This window comes from Toxotes jaculatrix, chromosome 4 (genome assembly GCF_017976425.1).
Source record: "Toxotes jaculatrix isolate fToxJac2 chromosome 4, fToxJac2.pri, whole genome shotgun sequence".
NCBI classification, from domain to species: Eukaryota; Metazoa; Chordata; class Actinopteri; family Toxotidae; genus Toxotes; species Toxotes jaculatrix.
In genome coordinates, this window is record NC_054397.1 from 24,214,695 (window position 1) to 24,235,179 (window position 20,485).

The window sequence follows — 20,485 nt, forward strand, 5'->3', positions numbered from 1 at the left end:
CTGAACTGTCAATTAACAAATCTGATCTTCAGTAAAAGGTGTTAATAGCCTTTTGTCTTGTTCTGACATGAAGATGTCTGCCCTCAGGGCAGAGGAAACCTGTCCTTTTAAATGCACAGGCAGAGCCACGAACACACACAAACATGTGCAGGTAATGTTTACTGTACAAACACACACACGCACGCACGCACGCACGCACACACACACACACACACAGACACACACACAGACACACAGAGCCAAGGGAGAAATTATCCACGCACATTTAGTATATACACACTCACGCACGCACACGTACACACAAAGGTTTGCTGTAGATGCTGCAGGTAAAGCTGTGCTTTCCCAAGCAGTTTGAACTTTGTGTGAGACTGGCAAACATCCCTGTGTGTAGGGTAAGCAGATTTTCTGCCTTCTTGCGCAAAAACTACAATAAGGGAGAGTGGAATGGAGGGGGGGAGGGGAGGAGGAGGGAAGAAGGGAAGGAGGAAGGGAGGAGGAAAGGGAGGGCAAAAGGAGAAAGGGAGGGATAAGGAGAATGACAATGTGTTTTAGTGCTTACCTTCAATGAAAAAGATGGTAGACGAGGGAAGAAGGTCAGAAAATACATGAGGAAGGTGAGATCTCTTTCCTCAACCTGTCTCACTGTCTTGGGGATGGAAGCAGCACAGAACACACACTGCTTTATAATACTCACAGGTAGAGCTTAATCATGTGACAGCATACCTGCCTCAAGTCACAGCTGTTTACACATCTCAATACAGCCTCTACTCAGCTCCATGCTGATGCACAAACTAAGGAAAGTAAGAAAATACTACTTACAGTAATGTAGTGTAAGTAAAGAGGGAAACATGTCCACGTATCATTCAGTACTCCTTAACTACACAGTTCAGACTTGGGATTGTAAATTGATTCTAAAAGGTTGAGAATGTCTGAAATATCTCTACAAAGAAGGTACAAGAATTCAAATGCAGACAATAATTCTGACAACTTCAAATGTTCAACAGACTGACATGTCTGTATTTCCAAAATATTAATTACAAACACCCTGAAGCCTTTAAGAAGTGGAGCTGTGATATTGATTTTGCATATCTGAACACAAAAACAGCCAAAGTCTGTAATATAAAAGCTTTGAAGTCCAAACAGACAACTGGATATGAAATATGATCATTTTACAAGATAAATTAAATAAACCAGGAGCTCAGAGAGTTTCAGAGGAGCATCTCTTTCAGGTCGTACATAAGAAAAAAAAGGACATTGTTGCAGCCAGGAGAACTTGACTTCAGTGACTTCAGTGTTAAACTGTGAAGCTGGCAGTCCTGTTCAACACTGTACTTAAGACATGATGCTGTTTCTACATGAGACATGTCTGTTTTTTTCTTTAGTCATATGTGGTTTCATAGGCCACTAAAAACCAAATGTTGTGAAATTGTTGTTCACAAATGTCAGAGCTTTGGTGGAGAGCTGACCGTGTGTAATTGTGCACTGGTGCATATGAAACTAACCAGAAAACCAGAGAAAATAAAGAAGAGCTGCTGATAAGGCTACGCCCATTACCTCACCACTCTGCACCCAAAATCTATAGGAGAAACTTAAAAATACAGAGTATATACAGCCAGATACACCACACAGTCACAAACATGAAATGAGCACATCAAAATATGCAGCACTCAAGACAAATATAGCAACTGCAAACACATTTAACACACTCACACACATACATACCAGGCAATTGGATTTTGCTGCTGCAAAGAGCAGCACAGAGTGACATGAAGCATGTGAGACTGATGCTCAGTGCCGTCAAATTGAAACTCTGTGTCTAAAGTGAATTATCTTTGGCTCGCTGGAGCTGCTTCACTGCTCTGTGTGTGCGTTTGTGTGTGTGTCACCCCCTAAAGTTATAATGTGTGGGTGTGTATGAATGTGTCCTGGAATTAGCGTGACAGCGCATCTTTCCTGGTATGGGTGTGTGTGTTTATTTGTGCAATTGGACGTGATGTTGGGAAGCTTGAGAAATAATGATATAAGACTGAGAAACAACAGACAGAGGGGGGAGCTAAAACAAATACACACACACACACACACGGAGTCAAATAACTCACATGCACACACACGGCTGGTGTGGAGTAACTCGTCTTAATGCTTTTCTCACTGGGGTCTATGTGTACTGTACAACCAAACAGTCCCAACAACAACAGTCACACTGCTAAACACTTGTTTGATGAAATATCAGCAAAAAAGTCAAGAAGATTGGACTGTATTATATTTTACAGGTATTATTTTTTCTTTGTACATTAACAAATTCTTTCTGTTTATTCTTCTTCTCTGGATCTGAGCCCTTGACGTGTGTGCGTGTGTTCCACTATGCATTTGTGTCAGAAAGTCAAAACAGCGGTCGTCAACATCATAGTTTGCCCATGACAGTACCCCCTCCCCTTCTTCCACCTTTCAATCGTTCATCTTTCTCTCTCTCTCTTCCTGTGTCTTATCATGGCGGATGACACAATAGGACCCGTGATAGGTGTCCTGTGCCATGCCTGATAACACTGTCACGCCGGCTGATAGATGGACCCGGTACAGTCACACACGGACAAACCCACAAACACGTATGGTACACACACACAGAGGACGTGTTTCCTGACCATGACAGGTATACAGACACTGGATAGAGCATGGTAACACATTAGTCTGGTCACATTCCAATGTAATCCTGATGATCAGGTGCTAATAGCGATGTAACTTATTGTTAATCACTGGTAACTGTCTCTTCAGCTTCATGTGCTGTTAGCTTGTTAGCTTAGTCAGAATCTCTGTAGATTTGTCAGGTTGCTATGTAAAACTTGTTACCTAGTAATGTTAAACTTGCCTTAACTGGAAATTTCAAGTTTCAATATTATATATTATGTGTGACTTTGTGGTTAGGCAACCATTTTGAATGTCGTGACAGTTTTTTTGGTTAGAATAATAATTGATAAAAGCTTAGAACACCACTAATGTCATGGAAGTAGTTGTAGTCATGGATAATGGCTTAACTTTAATAAAATATAAAAAATATTCTTATATTTCTGTGTCTTTATCTGACAGCATAGATGCAAACAGGAAACGTGGAGAGAAACGAGGGTGTGAAACGTAACAAAGGTTTCCAGAATTCAGTGGTGACTGTGTCTTAGCCACCAGGCCACCACAATGCTCCCGAGGCCTAAGTGTTATACAGTTCAAATAAACGCAGTTGCTTGGTTGGAGCTTGTCAAAAATGGATGCTTTTCTTTATACTTTTTGTAAAATTAAATTAAATTTCGTCTAATAAAAATATCAGCCCAATAACTACAGTGTATAACTGAAAGCACTGCATGACTCACAAATACATACCTGCTATAAGTCACATTTACATTTATTGATTTCCACTATATAAGTGAATACTACTTGTAGCTGTTTCTTTAAATCTATGTCCCCTCATAGATACATAACATTCATCTTATCGTAAATGAACTACTTAGATAAGAAAAGCGAGGTCATGCTGGGAACACGTCTGATCTTAAAGTCTGATGATGGTGTTTGAGCAAGAGCGGTTACAAACAGAGTGGAAAGCTAACTTTCTGTCTGCAGGCTCCAGCCACAGTAACAGATCCCAAACTTCACCAGGCAGCCTCAGAAGAGAATCAGCCTACAGACCTGTGCACAGTCTGAATGCCTCATAAAGTGGCTTGCAGAGAAATACTCCAGTTGCAGTGTAAAAGTATCCATATTTAGCTGGAAGCTGCAGTCAATTTTACATCTTTGGTATCAAGCTGCAGAAGCTAGCGCAAGAAAAACCTTTTAATTTGACCTTTTAATATGTTTTTTTTTCTGCCCTACACCACACCTGAGCAGTTATTACTGAAAGCTTTAATGTTAATTATTTTTATTTTATGGTATTTTTCACCTCAAAGGTCATTTAGTAACGAAACAATGTGTCCAGACAGCGCTGTCAGGCCTTTTGTTTCTGGGATTTTCTCATGATAAACTCTCTGTTGGTGGCGCTCTTGCCTGTTCACTTCATCCATATTGGTTATTGCCATTTTAATGAACTGGATATGGATTCAATGGCTGTGACAATTACATTAACTCAACAGAGGACTGCAAAAACAACATTTATTTACTTATGCAGATCATTACTTTAACCAACTAAGCATGGTTTTTATTATCAGAAGTATCTGAAGTCATTGTGCAGGTTGTAGCAAAAAATCCAGTACATAAAATGACTTACATGAGCATTGCTGCATCCTGTAGACCCAAATAATTAATCAAACTGTACAAACTGTGCGTGTGTGTGTCTGTGCTTTTGTGTGTGTTGTGTGTGTGAATGAGAAGGAGCCACAGTGCCAGTGGGAGAGAGGAAGAGGGAGGTAGGGAGTGTGGGAATAAAGACAGGGGAAAAAGGAAAGAGATGGAGAGAGGGAGCTTTGCGCAACCATCAATCACCTTCTTGGGGTTCAAGTTTATTTGGCTTCATTTTTCTTTGAAATACACAGAACAGAGAGAGGGAGAGAGAGAGAGAGAGGAGCCGGGGGATGGAGGGAAAAGGAGGAAGGCCGAGGGAGAAAACAGCATGGGGGGGGGGGGGGGGGGGGGGGGCAGAGTGCAATATATGGCGGGAGAAACTATCTTGAAGTGAGAGGATGAGAAGGGAGGCAGTGAGAGAGGGACGTGAGGAGTTATGTGTAGGGAGCGAACAAAAAAAAATGGAGAAATAAGGGTACAGAAACAGCTACTCATTCCTAACACCAGAAAACAGATCAAAGAGAGAGAGAGAGAGAGAAGAGAGGAGGGAAAGAAAAAGATATAAGCCTATTGCACATATAGAGGTGTGGTTCCTCCAAGTGTGTGTGTGTGTGTGTGTGCCTCTGGGTCCACAGCCTGTCTCATAGCTCTAATGAGAGACCAGAGCTCGCTCCATCTCCATCTCCTCAATCACTGCTCCGTCCCTCTTGCTCTCCCCCTGTGCTGAGGCCTCTCTTCGCATCAGTTTGGACAACTGTATGTAGGTTACCCTCACTTTCTCTGTCTCTTTGTCACTTTATTTCCTCTCTCTCCTATGACCATCCTGTGATCAGTTTCCAGTCTTTGTCTACCTCGTACCTTCTCTGCCCTTTCAAAGCACACAGTCCGTGAGCCTGTCTTCCCCCTATGTTCACCATACAGCTCTCTTTTTCCAGTACAGCCCACTTCTCCATGCCATATTGCCCTACTAACATATGACTCACAATTCCTCGCTGCCACTCAGCTCATTCATTCCTTCTGTTTTACCATTTTAACATCCAGCTAGCTCTCTCTCTATTCCTCTCTTTCCCTGTCACCATCACTCTGGGTTTTTAAACCTAACCTACCTTCACTGTGTGGTATAGTATCATGTGACAGGATTGTATTAACTGTTTGATCTCGCTGTTGAACAGAGCAGTGGAACAGTGGAAGAGCATCTAGACTAAGGCAGCCCTCTAAACACTGATGATATCAGGCAAAGAGACCCTGATTCATACGACCTTTTCACTTTTAAACTCTGTCATTGTAAGCAGAGTTGTTCAAGTCAACTTTGGTGACACTTTGGCACAAACCACTTTATTTAACCTTTTCTGCTGGGGCTACTCCACAAAAGAGCCATGGTTTTTAGACAATTAAGAGACAGCAGTCGATGGCAGGAATACTAATACCTGCCCTACTGTTAAATTATGTTGGATCAAAACCACCACTGCTTTAAATTTGCAAGACCTGCAGAAAAAAAAAAGAAGTAAAACACTGTGTCTGTTGAATTTTGCCCCAGTAAAGACAGTTCACAGTACACAAGGACAGAACTGTATAGTTTAAAAAAAAAAAAAAAAAGGGGAAAAAAAAGGATCATAAAGGTTGACAGTGTTCGTGCTTGCACTGCAGTGAGCAAATGCCAGCACGCTCACTGCAACCTGAAGTCTGTTTAATGATGTTCATGCCAGACACTGACTTTCAGTAGCTGATGTGACTTGCAAGCTCCTCAAACCAAGGAACCAAGAAGTAAATCAGAATCAAAAAGCCCAAAGCACTTTAAAAAACTACTAGGTGTATATGCTGTGGGGAGGAGAGTGAGTCTGACCAACCCGCCGGTCCTCTGGGTGAAAATCATTCTGAATTTGGCTTTGCTTTTTTGGTTGCAAATGAACTATTCTGCCTGTCTGTACTCAGCAAATTAGATTTTGTTTGGAGTATACAGGGAGTCTAACATGCATAACTCTCTCTTCCTGTACTTATGCTTCTTCCACACCCTCCCTTCTTCTTCTCTCAGTTTTTCGGTCTTCCTTCTGCCACTCTCCTTTCTCTCTTTCCTCAGTATGAGGTACAAGACTGTTGGATTAGGCTCCTTTAAGAGCGGATTAGCTGTGTCGGAGCCGTTTGAGGTAAATTGCTCCAAGGAGTCGATCTACCCCCTCTACCACTGCCGACACCACCTCCTTCCTCCTCTGTAAGACAGAGTCAAAATTCTCAACCTAATCCTCAAAGAGCCTTACCGCACCTCCCCCTGTCCTGCACCCCCTCTATCTGCCTTCTCCTTCCTGTTTTGGTTTTTCCTCCTCTATTCTCTCCCTCCTTCCTTCTTTCAGCCCACACAGAGGAGTGATGAGGAGTGTAAGAGTGACAGACATGTGGGATGGGTAGGGTGGGGTGAGGTGGCGTGAGGTGGGGGTTGAGAGGAAGGACTGGCATGCGAATGCAGAGACTCCGACAGAAACATGTGGGTGAACCGTATGACTTTACAAGGCTGCTTTTGTGTGTGTGTGTGTGTGTGTGTGTGTGTGTGTGTGTGTGTACCTGCTGGAGTGTGTCACTAAACAGTGGTGAGTGGTGTTAATGGTAAGTGGCAATGTGTATGTGTGTGTGTGAGCATCTGACTGAGCAGATGGGGAGGATGGGGTGCATTTTGGGGACAAGGGCGGGGTCACATCTGTGTCGTCCCTTGCGTTTGTCTTTGTGTGTGTGTGACACTCGGCATGGTGGCCATATTTAGAGCCAACAACATAAACAAGGTGATTAGCGAGTGGGGACAAACACAGTATTACACTAAATTAATGGACTGACCTCATACTCTTTCTAATAGCCAACTGTTTTCCCTCCCATCTCTCTCAACATGTCCAAAAAATCGTGTTCTGTTTATTCTGGGCTTAAATCCAATTTGTACAACATTGATAATGCGCTTTTAATACAATCTGCAGCTGAGCTTTATGCCATATTTATCTCTAAACTATACACAAATACAGTACCTGCTTATAGCCTGGAACATTTGGACAGAGACAGGCTGTCGCGTGTATGCACACACACATGCGCGCGCGCACACACACACACACACACACACAAGCTGCCTACCCTAGTCTTGGAGTTGCCATTGATTTGGGCTGCAAGGTGCTGTGGGCAATGGTTGTCATGGCAACCGGCAGCCGAGCAAGGCAGCCAAAGTTTAAGCTAGCATGAGGAGAGAGTGAGTGTGTGTGTGTGTGTTTATAAGAGGCAGAGCAACCAAGCATGCGTTTATGTTTGTGTGTGTGTGTGTGTGTGTGTGTGTGTGTGTGTGTGTGTGTGTGTGTGTGTGTGTGTGTGTGTATGAGGTGCTGGCGGGGTGACAGCAGTCTGTTTAGTATGCAGCCTTCTGACTACATCTCCCTTCCTCCCTCCCTTTGGCCCACAGACAGAGACTAAGAATGATCTACCCCCCCCCACGAACACACACACACACACACTTGGCTGTGACTGCTCTTCTACATATGCACATACTTACACTCACATACACATACACTCAGACACCATGTGCCTGCAGACACATTGTGTCATGACTGGTTTCCGACACAGTGAGGCCTGCAGGTCAGTATTACAGATGAGGTTAATATTAGAGAGGGCTTGATTACAGCCAGACACACGCAGACACGCACACACACACATATACATACACTTATAAGAAATGTTCCACCATACAGTGACATTCTTCAGAAAAAGCAGCCTGTTGGTAGAGGTGAGTATTGATATTTCCTCCCCAACTCTGTATTCACACCCCCAGGGCGTGTCGAATGGGTGGAGATGGTCTGTCTCAGTGTGTTTTCTCTGGCGCTGTCAGAGTGAACCCAACAGCTTCAGTGGGGTCTGTGTGTGTGTTATGTTGTGGGATGAGGGGGGAGTCGAGGGGTCCCTGGGAATCGTTTTCCCTCCTGCTGCTGCCAATGCTACTCAGACACACACATATAGATACATAAACACACACATGTGCCCACTCTTATCTCAAACCATTTGCATAAGAAACTCACTATCATGCATGCGTACCGTGTATTACACACACACATATAATCTTGCGACTTCCATTCACACACTGACATTATGGTCTTAAATCTCACACACACACACACACACACAGATATATATATATACAAACTGTGGTATTAGACTCATGCACACAGTATTACATTAGACACACACACACATATATATTTATAAATATATGTTAAGAACATACGCAAGCCATGACACACACACGCACTCATGCCAGCACACACACACATTATTGATCAGGAGTAGTGAAGTGCAGCTCAGCACTAACAACTCCCTCTAAGCACAGGAGAGGCAGAGTGGTTAAGGAGGCAGGGAGGGGGTAGAGGGAGGGAGGAGGAAGGAGGGAGAATGGATGAGACAGGAGAGGAGAGAGAAAAGAAGGGGAGAGGAGGAGGAAAGAAAGAAAGAAAGGGTGAGGAAAGGAAAGAGGGAGCAAAGAGCAGATATGAGGGGAAAATGGACAGCAGGAGCACAGAGAGAGTTGTTTGTCTTGTGTTTGTCTTAGCAGGAAGCATCTCAGAAGAGTCAGAGAGAGGGAGAGCAAATACACAACAGAACACAGCAGTCTCCACCCTGCCCCCTCCACCTCCCCGCTCCACCCAAACACCCCTTCACAACCTGCCTCCCCTCACACCCTCCCCATCTTCAGAGCCTCTCTACAGGATCTGAGAGCAGCTCAGCTCAAGCCCTGACACGTGTGCCTGAGAGAGAGAGAGATGGGTGAGCGAGCAGCAGTCACTTGTGTATGTGCATGTATGCGACTCAGAGAGAGCAAGAGAGAGAGTCTGTGTGAGTGAGTGAGTGAGTGAGAGAGTGTGTGTGTGTGTGGGTCGGGGGTGGGGAGTGGGGGTGACAGAGTGAGCAGGAGATAAAATGTGTGTACGTGAGGGAAGAAGGGAGGGAGGGAAGGTAATATCTTCTGCTCGTGGGGATAGATGAAGGGAAGAGAGAGAAAGAGACAAATTACTTCGTGGTCTGGGGCTGTGCTGTCCCCAGACCTTCTCCCCTTCTCTTCCTCTCACACTCGCCTTTTTGTCCCTTCCCTCCATCCTTCATCACGTGGTTTGTAATAGAGCTTGACAGATACAGGATTTTTGTGGCCAATACTGGTATTGATATTTAAGAGTATAAAATATCTGCGCATGGTCCGATATTTAACATAAACGCGTAACATAAAATCCTTTACCTTTCCCTTAAATTTCTAACAAATTCATTAAATCTTTAGACTTCTGACAGTTAATAAATGTGTCAAAAATATAAGGATAACAGCAGTTCACTTTACTAGAAATTAAATTGGTATAAATAACAACTACTGCTGTGTAAACATTACTATAGCTGTAGCTTGCTCATGCAGCTGCATTTTTAAAATGATCCACTATACATGATTTTTCCATCTGCGGTGTCAAATTCAAAATACTTCCTCATATTCACATTCCGAGCCTTGTGTAGGGACATCAAACCCTCTCGGTCTGTTGCCTATGAGTTCTGAGTGTTTGGCATTACTGTATTCCAATTTCTTATACTTATTGGTACATATATATACATACATATACACACACTGGGAGAATGGCTCCAGCAGATCCCAGGAACAACATCTGAGATCTCTGTCCAGAAGAGTGCAGTTAGCTAAGATACTGCGCAAGAACCTCAAACTCCCAGGCCTCTGGTAGGGGATCCAAGCTTGAAGGAAAAAGACCGCCTGCAGGGGCGAGTGGGGAATTTTATAAATATATTTGGTTTTAAGGTTCAGCTTAGAATTAGGTTTTGGTTAAGGTTAGGGTTGGGCATTTATTTGTGACGTTTAAGCGTTAGGGTAAGGGGCTAAGGAATGCATTATGTCAATGAAACAACTACAGAGCGACCAATGTTTGTGTGCTAAGTCTGAGACCTTTTGGAGCTCAGGGTTCTCAGTAGCTAACAGGATGGAGAAGGGGATGAAAAAGAGGCCAGAGAGACTTTACCTCTGGAAAGAGAGGGGTGGGGAAGTTAGACAGCAGGAAAGGCTTTAGCAGAGAGTGTGCATGCCTGTGGGTGTTTTTCAAAGCCTGTTTATTTGTTGTGTGTGTATGTGTGTGTGTGAGGGGGCTGGTGTCGTGACTCACAGGGCTATTAGCACCAGTGTCGGCTCCTTTGTGCACTGCAGTCGGTGTGCGACACCATGATCTCCTACAGTACATGCACAATCACACACGTGCTCACCTCCAAACTCACATACTCATTCACACATACACACAGTCAAGCCTCCTGCTCCAATTTATCTGGATGGCACCGGAGGCCCTCCTGAGGCCAACACCTGTCAATCCATTCTTATCCAATCATCACTCCAGTAATCCCAGGGACCCGCCCCCACGCTGCTAGCTGCACACAGCTGCACGCACGCTTGTGCAACAAGCCACATCCATCTCACAATCTTTCTGTGTCTCACACACACACACACACAAACACACAGAGGCCACCGCATCATCTGTTACACGCAGACAATCACACAAACATCTTCCACAGACTCATACACACGCCGTTGCTCCCCCACTTGCTGCTTCCACTGAGACATCCACCACGTTGGCGACAGTAACCGCGACAACGGGCATAAATTAGCGTCATGGCGATATGCAAAGCAAGGGAGCAACAATTAAAGCTTGACTAACGAGCTTTTGAGGAGGGAGGCTGAAGTTTCCCCGAGCAGCTGCTAACTGGATTAGCCTACACACACACACACACACTGAGAGAAACAGAGAGGGAGAGAGGATAGAGCACAGAGACAGTGATGTTCAAGCACCACCTGTGAGACTACAACACGCACACACAAAGTCAAAGGCTAATGTACACATACACTAATGCAGACACACAAAACAGAATCTAAATATAGCTCCTATCACTTCACCCAAACACAAACACCATTACCAAGCTTGTCTCGGGGGATATCAACATATCAGTGCAAATCACTCCATCCCAACTACAACTACACACCCATACAAATACATAAAAACCTTTACTTTTCAAGCTGAGCTTTGACAGTCATCAATAGGTGGAGCAGACAGTGGTTTACGTGAAGTCCAAACCAGTCCCTGTGAACTCAACAACTGTAATATAATTAGTGTTAGAAAACATAAAGTGTGAAATGATAAAAGGTGTTCTGTAAACACAGTGCACCTTCTGATGACACAAAGAAACCAGCAGACTAACAGGTTTTCCAGGGCAGAAAGGAAATGTTATTGAACCATGAGATCTCTGTGCATTAGCTCCTGTGACAGGACACATAAACAGTGTGCAGCGATGAAGGTGTTGCTAATGCTAATAATGCCATTGGTTACTGCAGCAATTTGCTTGTTCTGCAGTGGTGCAGTAATATGAAGGCATGTCGATTTGAGATCCAGTGGGGGGGAAGTCTCCCTCCTTTTTTTGTGGGTTCAGTTCAGCTTGTAACTGTACCACCTCCTTGTCTGTTACATTTGGCATATGTTTTCATTATTTTCAAGATTTCTCACCTTCACATACTGAAGAATTTAGCAGCTTTTTGTCCAAAGCTGATTGCCAAAACCTCTTTTCCAGCTGACAAGGATTGCCAGTTGGCATTTAATTCAATATGACCCACCTCTTTAGCAGTGCTTGCAGTTAAGTTACTTCAGTGTTAATATCCTTTTCCATTAAAATAGATTCTGTATAAACTTAAAAATAACAATATTAAAGCAGCAGGAGCTGAGATATCTTGACTTCTAATCTCTAGTGTGCTCCCAAAACACAAGGTACTGCATTTCCCATGGTACCACGTGATGATGCGTTTTATATTTTAGTAAATGCTGAACTTTACACTTTCTGTTTTGTAAGTTGTAAAAATAAATTGTGGTGTCCAAGCCAAGATAACCCTGATGGTATCATATTTTCTCAGACATGTCAAAGCCACAGGAGACACTGTACTACTGTTTTCACAGACTGAGTAATACTGCACGTGATCTGTAAACCCATCTTAATGTGAACAATCAGTGGACTTCCCCTTTACGCTATGTGTGAAGTCGTCCACGTCTCATAAATACTGATGTAAACATCATCAGCACCCACTTACACCCCAATAAGTTCATCACTATGACAACGTACTTAAATAAAATGCACAGTGATTTCTGTTATGTTTTAATGTTTTACAGTTGATTTATGTTATTTGAGACCTGTGTGACTATATAACCAAAAGAAACTTACCTAATGATTACAGTCATGAGAACTGTGCTAAATGCAAGTGGAATAGAGACTATTTTGCATTTCAGACACTCCATTCTGTATTGCTCTCTTATTTCTCCCTTACCAGGCCCTTGACTTTCTTTTTAATATGCTCCATCCTCACTCTACAATAAATCTCTCTCTTTCTGCATTTGCCTTTCTCCTTTAAGTCGTTCTTTTTCTTCTCTGCACATCCCTCTCCTCTCTCTTCCCGGTCTCCAATTCTCCTCTGCTCACTCATATAAATCTCTCCACCCTCCCTTCCACCCACCGCCCCCTAAATCTATGAAACACACACAAACATACATACATGTGCACGGACTAGCACTCACTCACGCACACAAACACACAGCCCTCCAGGCAGGAGCCACAAAGGCCCCATATTAATAAATCTGCTCCTTTATTGGTGCTGAGTGTCTCTGGCAGAGGGAGAGAGAGAGAGAGAAATAGAGAGAGAGAGGGAGGAGAGGGGGAGGAAGGAGGAGGAGCAGGACAGGAGACGCAGAGATCACCAGAGGGGAGGAGGAAGAGGAGGTGACTGACTGTAGCCATATCATAAACACAGAAGAGGCAGAGTGATAGAGACAGAAAGATAAAGAGAGAAGGAGACAACACTGACAAGTGCATCATCAACACACATGCACACACCAGCACACACACACACACACTTTCTATTGACGATAATACAATGGCCCCGAGATAATGAGCAACACCATGAGAGGAAGCATACAAGTGTGAATTTCACTTGTGTGTTTATTTGTTAAGGTATAGTCCACCCACACCTCCTTAACATCCTCCGTCCAGTGGATTATTAAGGACACCTGACACCTGGCTGAACCACTGGAGCGTTTAGAGCGGGCTGTGCTGGTCGCTGGGCTCGGGAAACACACTGCCCGGGGTGGGCTTTCGGTAATGACAGCAGCTAGCTTGGCTTAGCAGTCCAATCTCAGCCATCAGTCAGCTGTGACAGATTGGGGATATGAGCAAAGGAGCCGTTTAGCTTTGGTGTTTGGCGTGGTGTGTGAGTGTATGTGCTCATGTGTCTGGGGGAGGAGGAGTAGGGGGTGGGGGCTATCAGTGCTGCTAGTGTTGCAGAGGCATCAATACACTCTCGACAGGCCATTTTCCTATGCCTATTCCCAGCCCTGGTTTGTTGCTGGGGCAACTACCGCCATTTTACCTTCCCTGGCTGCACCTCTGGAAGATTTTATAAAACAGCAATCCATGTTCTGTAATCTCTCCCAGTCAACTGTTTAAATAAACTGATGACTATTATTATTTCTGAACCACTGCCACTGGGCATTCTGTGAGTAAAAACTGAGTTATCTGTAAATTTTACAGAAAGCCTCCAGCGGACAGCCTGATTTTCATATAGCTCCCCAAGGACTGACAAGCAAAAACTGTAGGGTGTTTCATTCTCCTCCCAAGGTCATAGGTCAAGTGTTCTATAGCACCACCACTCTTAAACATGGCACTCAAGTCCACAGTACCTGCTCTCTGTTTTCATCCAAAGAATGACCCTGGATTCAGAGCTCAAGCTACAGACAAACTACAGATGAAGGAAACCTTTCTCCTAGGCAACCGTGCATTCGCTACACATGAACCGCACCAATTCAGTGCAACAACTCTGCCAAGCCAGTCTGATTACATTAAACAGTTCCCTTACCTGTCCATGAGGCTGCATGGCACTGAAGGGCATGTTCTGGTTCAACACTTTCTGCTTCATCAGCAACATCCTCTTCTGCTCCTCACTCAGGTGAGCTGTCTGTCCCGGGATTGGCCCCTGGGTCTGCCCTGGCCCCGCCCCCTGGCCCCCACCTCCTCCACCACCCATATAGGGAGGCATCATGGGGTTCTTGACCTGACTGTTCCCTCCCATGGGCGGGGTCATCCTCTGGCCTATGTGATCAACCCCGCTGCCGCTGAAGTGACTCAGCGGTTTGGTGTTGTTATAGGACAACATGGCTGCTGTTTGCTGCTGCTGTTGCTGCTGTTGTTTAGACAGGGTATTCTGGTTGATGCTGTTTGGCTGCTGCTGACCCATCATGCTCATGTGGTTGTGAGGGAGGTAGTTGCTCATGGGGGCTTTGGGCCCATTGTTGGGGGCCATCCCAGCCACTAAAGGGCCCTGTGGTGTGTTAAAGGCTTGCGGTGGGTACATCATGGGGCTGTTGGGTTTGTCCTGGTTAAAGGGACCAGAGTTATATGGACTGGTTGGAGCGCCTGCGGGGGACCAGTTAGCTGCTTGTTGCTGCTGCTGCTTCTGCTGCAGCAGTTTAGCACGTTGCTGGGCCATTGCTTTTAGCTGCTCTGCTGGAGACAGTTCAGGCGTCACTGGCCCTACAGGCTGACCTCCAGGGGCAACCCCTGCCGCTCCAGGTCCCGTTCCCGCCTGACTGACCCCTGGGCCCGGGTTCATCATGTATCCATTCCCAGGCCTAGAGACTGCTTGTGTCTGAGCCTGGGTTGGGGTTTGAGGGGAACGAGCCACGCAGTTGTGCAATGGAGAACCTGATGCCATGGCAACGGCTGGAGACTGCTGCAAAGGTTGCTGCGGAGGTGTTCCATTGGCAGTGGTGGCAAACTGAGGGCCTGACGATGATGGTCGGACCTGAGGAGAGGAGTCCAAACACAAAAAAATCTCATGACTACTGTTAACTATCAACTAGAGGATGAATCCGCTCCTCTAGATCATTCTGTACAAATCTTTCTGTCTAGAAGTACTTACAACACACGGCTCCCCCTACACTTACAACTTGCTGTTTTTACATTTCTGTTTGTGTACATATTAAAAAGATGAGACACGACTTACTGGTTGGATAGCTTTGAATATGGTGGTTGGTGTATTATTAAACTTTGGAGAGACCCAGACTTGCTGTTTGCCCCTGGTTTACATCTTTCTGCTAAAGTAAGCTAATTGCCTGTGGGCTTCAGCTGCATACTTACAGCACAGACATGAAAACTGATCATCTCTGATCAAGGTATTTCCCAAGAATTCAGCCTTACTCAGTATATTACTCATTGCAGAACAGTCCTCATTTACTAAATGAAACTATTTATATAAAAAAAAATATAGATATTTTTCCTGTTTAGTTACCTTGCTGGACTATTTAGGAATTGCTGAGAGATATTTTTGTTCCAAAGATACTAATTTGGCTTCCATTCAGAATAAAAAGTTCATGATACCTGCCCCTTTGCAATATCCACAAAAATCTGTTCATAACTTGAGAGATTTTTTTTCTTTTTTCTTGCTGGAAACCATGTTGTGTCAGACCAAAATACCTCCTGCTTATAACACTTAATTATGTTACAACCCCAACACACCAAGTATTTTGTTTGTTTATTTCTTGTGCAGCACATCTGATTTACAGTTTTAGTCATGTGTTAGTCATTTAGAAACTGCAAACTGAAGGACACACTGGTGTAAATGTATTACTATGAACTGAATGAGAATGAGTTCCTATTTAAAATCAGTTCAAATTATCTATGTTTTTTTTTTAAGAAAGTGGATCAAAAAGTAGGAACAATAAGGAAAACAAAACTGAATTTTAACAAACATTTCAACAGGAATTCATAGCATTACCTGTAATCCTTTCATCAACAATAAACTCTAACTTGTACTGTGTGTGAGGTTTATGCACGGTTTATGAATTACCGCTGTTCTGTCATTCTGACATGTTGACAGATCTATTGTGTCTGTTACAACTAAAAGCCAACAAACACTCAAACTGGTGCTTGCAAGTGAGCAACAAACTGACAAATGTACTGTAATTCTAGCTTCAGAGAAATTACCTGACAAAAGGTGATCATAACTTAGGACAGGGACAAGGGGTTAACACTGACCTGTGGTGAGCCTATGGGAACCTGTGGACCTCCCTGCGGAGGCTGAGGAGGTGGAGGCAGGGCTGCTGCTGGAGCCGCCCCCCCTCCAGATGCCGTCGTATTCCCAGCTGCTTCCTGTGGGCCCGGTGTCTGATTGTTTGCCGGCCTGCCAAACTCTGCCTCTTTCTTGTCCTCAAAGTCCTCATTGAAGAGGTCGTGCATATCGTCCTCTGGCACAGTGTTGGCCAGCTCATCGATTAGCTCCTGCCACTCCTGGTCATTGAGGTTGATGTCAGAGAACAGTTTGTTCTGATTGGACAGAGACTGGGGATCAGAGGACTCCATGCCACCTCCGTCATCCAGCGGCTCCTGTTTCAGGTCTTTGAGGAGGCCAAAGCTGTCCTCCAGGTCCAGCGAGCCATTCAGCTTCATGTCAGGGAGATGGCTGCCACCGTTCTTCCCCAGCTCATCTGATGCCCGGCCTACATGGTTGCCATTACTGTTTGTAGTGTTGTTTCCGGTGGAAGTGTTGGGCCCACCGAGTAAAGGCTTAATGTCCATTTGATGATGCAGAGGAGAGATGGGTGGTACACTATTATTGTTATTGTTAGGGAGACCTGTTAGTGAGTCCAAACCACCAGAGCCCTCCTTCCGTACCCGTTTGGTGGTTGGCGAGTAGCTGCCTCCATCACAGATGCCGTTCTGGTCTCCATTGAGGGGCGATCGTGCGCTGTCCAGTTTTCTCTTTACAGTCTCCTGGAGCTAGAACGAAGAAGGAAAGGAAGATAGATTAGGCCTGGAGGGGCATCAGAGATTGGAAACGTTAACATTATGATGTATAACTTCTCTGTTTTCTGAGATACCAGATCAATAGGCAACAGGCTGCTTCCTCTCTACACACATCAAGAACTGTCGTGAGAAGGCAAGAGGTGTGCTGAAAATCAAAATATCACCAAGACAAATCAATTGTTCTTTCAGCACAGACTCAATCTGCCTGAAATAATGATCACACCATTGAGTTTTCACATGGAGTATATCCTGGACACTATATACACACGCATGTGTGCAGAAGCACACTTTTTCTTTAATATGAAGTAAAAGACAGGCAAGACCAGCAGCCCACTCAATGAGCAATCCCTGCAGGCTGGACTCCAGTTTTTCTGAGATGGGAAGGGAAGCTCAAAAGAACAGCTCATATAGTATTTTCTCCATCATTAGCATTAGCCAATGGACAACTGAGCTGCACCATCTAAATCCACTCCCCTTTCTTAGCCTAAACCCAACTGCCTCCGCCACAGAACAGACGAGATAACAACAGGGTACTAACAAACGCTGGCTGGCAGTTAAGGTAATGACTATCATAGACCTGGGTGGGAGAGGAGAGGAGGTACGGAGCGACAGCAAGCAGAAACTGAGCCACAGCACCAAAGACGCAAGGAGTTAAGGGCAGAACCTAGGGAAAGGAACAAAGCGAGACCATGCTCACATAAGAAATCTAAAATTTTTTTTTTTTTAAAATCACACTAAGCAAGTCATTTCCATCACCAAATATGTGCTTTCCAAAAAGTGGTTAGTGGATGCATCAACTGATGATGCATTGCTTATGGTTCAATGCAGTAATGGTACTTTTTAAAATGTATAAAGTATGAAAGTAAGTTAGTAAGTAGTTAGTACGTTAGTAGGGAAATTGGCATCTATCTAGACTCAGGTTAACAACGGGAACTGACAACAACTAAACTGCGATGGAAAAAGCAGGAAAGTGCAAAAAAAATTGAGGTTTCTGTGCAATTTAATAAACTCTCAATCTCAATTTCACTCCTAACTCCTGTTAATTTCAAACCTTAATGAAGTTGGCAGAGAAATAGTAGATGCTATTAAAATGAAGGATGGGAAGCGGGGACCTCATTTATGAAAGGTTCCCAGGGTACAAATTTTGTGCTCCGACCCAAATCTGAGCCCACGTTTAAGATTCACACCAAAAGATGATCTTTGTGTCAAAATAAGAGGCAAAGGCTCACATTAAACTCACTGTACAAGGATCAGATGCTATGGATACAGTATCATTCTTACCACTATTTGACTGAACCTTCCTTACACTGGAACCTCCTTTCTATCTTATCCGCTCAGTCAATTTACACACACACACATTTGCACAAATGCATTCAACTCATCCAAATGCACAGACACACAAATGCACTTTGGTAGGAGCAGTTTGCAAGTTACATATACAGTACAGATCGACATTTTCAAACAGCACTGTGTATTAAAAAAAACTAAAATATTTAAATATTTTGTGAAATCTATGCTCTAAGCTTTCACATGTGAAAGAGTCACACACACACATATGCAGAGGCAGCACCACTGATACATGTATGTGTGCAAATGCACGCTTAGCTCTTTGTTATTCAGATGGAACAACAGACAAAATATATTCAGATTGTATTCTGACCCTGAGGTGGACCCACTCAAGCTGGCGCACACACACACACACACACACACACACACACACACACACACACACACACACACACACACACACACAAACACACACACACGCACACACACACACACACACACACCACATCAAAAAAACATAGAGCACACAAATCATCCTTTTTTGACTTTCTTGGTTTCCTGGTGTGTGTCTGTGTGTGTGTCTGTGTGTGTGTGTGTGTGTGTGTGTGTGTGTGTGTGTGTGTGTGTGTGTGTGTGTGTTGGGGTGGGGGGCTGTCTGGTTGGCTTTCCCCTCTGTTGTCCAGTATGACTGACAGTCAGCCTAATTATCTTTATGGCATGATAAACATTATTAGTATTGACAGCCAAAACTACAGTGTGTGTGTGTGTGTGTATGGCTCTCATGCTGGTGTAGCCATTACAGGAACAACTGAGAAAAACACAGGAAAACACACATCTCCACTGTCACGACATGGCTTCATCAACTGTGTGTGTGTTTGTGTGTGTGGTCCTGCAATCAATGGGTTTAAATAATTCAGGTCTCCTGTATGCAGGCTTGGGTGTGTGTGTGCGTTTGGGTCTTTGTGTGTGTGAGCATGCATGCATGTGTGTGAGTGTGTGTGTGTATGTGTATGCATGTGTGTGTGTTACAGGCTTTCCCTAACCGCCAGTGACTCATGTTGATAATAACAGACTCGCCTTTCAAAGCCCACCTATAAAAACTCCCATAATTATCCAGGTGGTGTGAACTATAGCACCCTCCCACACAGACGCACGCATGTGCACACGCACACTGAGGTTTTTACATACACACCCACCCGTAAAAAATCATTACCAGTTTAACCTTTTTGATAAAATGCTGAACATAGAGACAGAAACAAAGAAGCAGAAAAATATGTTCAGATGGAAAAAAAAAAAAAAAAGATGGACTGATGATGTTCTGTCTGCTCGGTACTGTATGAGTCAGCACGCCACAGCCTGAGGGAACGTGACAGGATGAATGACAAAACTGTGAGCCGCTACAAAATACTTTATATTAACTATTAATCATTTGTTTCTTTCAGCACAATTACCAACGTAATTACACCTCTGAATTACAGTAATATACCTGTCAGGCACTGCAAACAGAACCCGACAATATTTTTATTCGTTTGACAATCATGGCAATAAAATACCTTTGAAGTGAACTGAATTGAGAGGAATGAGTGTTTGCATCTGTGAGAGAAAGAATCCAAGCCAGGATAAGATATGGAGAGTCAGAGACAAAAAAAAAATTGAAGTAGTTTAATCAAGCTGGAGTGCTCGAGAGCAGAGGGAAAAAGAGCATCGGAGTAAAAAGGACGAGAGGATGTAAAAGAGCAAAGACAGGAGTGAGAGAAAAAGGAAGGGAGCGCTGCTTGTTTCCCCTCCTGCGTCTCTTTCTGTACTCTTTGACATAAACACCTGCTGACTGCTCCTCTGTCTGCTCCCACAACAGACAGAGAGAGAGAGAGAGAGCGAGGGAGAGAGAAAGAGAGAGGGAGAGAGTGACAAAGATATAGGGAGACAAAGGTAAGAGAGAGACACACACACACGGGGAGGAAGAAGGGATTTATTTGTCAGGCAGATGGTCTTTTTTCCTTTGAGTGGAGGAGCTACCAGAACATGAAGATGAAGAGGAGGAGAGAGGGTGAAGGTGTGTGTG

General features: G+C 44.2%; 1 protein-coding gene across 1 annotated transcript in view; it reads right to left on the bottom strand.

Moving 5' to 3' along the window:
- maml3 (mastermind-like transcriptional coactivator 3) overlaps positions 1 to 20,485 on the bottom strand; it is a 97,312-nt gene that overhangs the window by 32,256 nt on the left and 44,571 nt on the right. Inside the window, exons 2-3 of the mRNA XM_041036101.1 lie at positions 16,369 to 17,109; positions 14,192 to 15,136 (exon numbers count right to left, since the gene is read on the bottom strand). Of these exons, the coding sequence (XP_040892035.1) occupies positions 14,192 to 15,136; positions 16,369 to 17,109 (1,686 nt within the window). The remainder of the gene's footprint in view (positions 1 to 14,191; positions 15,137 to 16,368; positions 17,110 to 20,485) is intronic.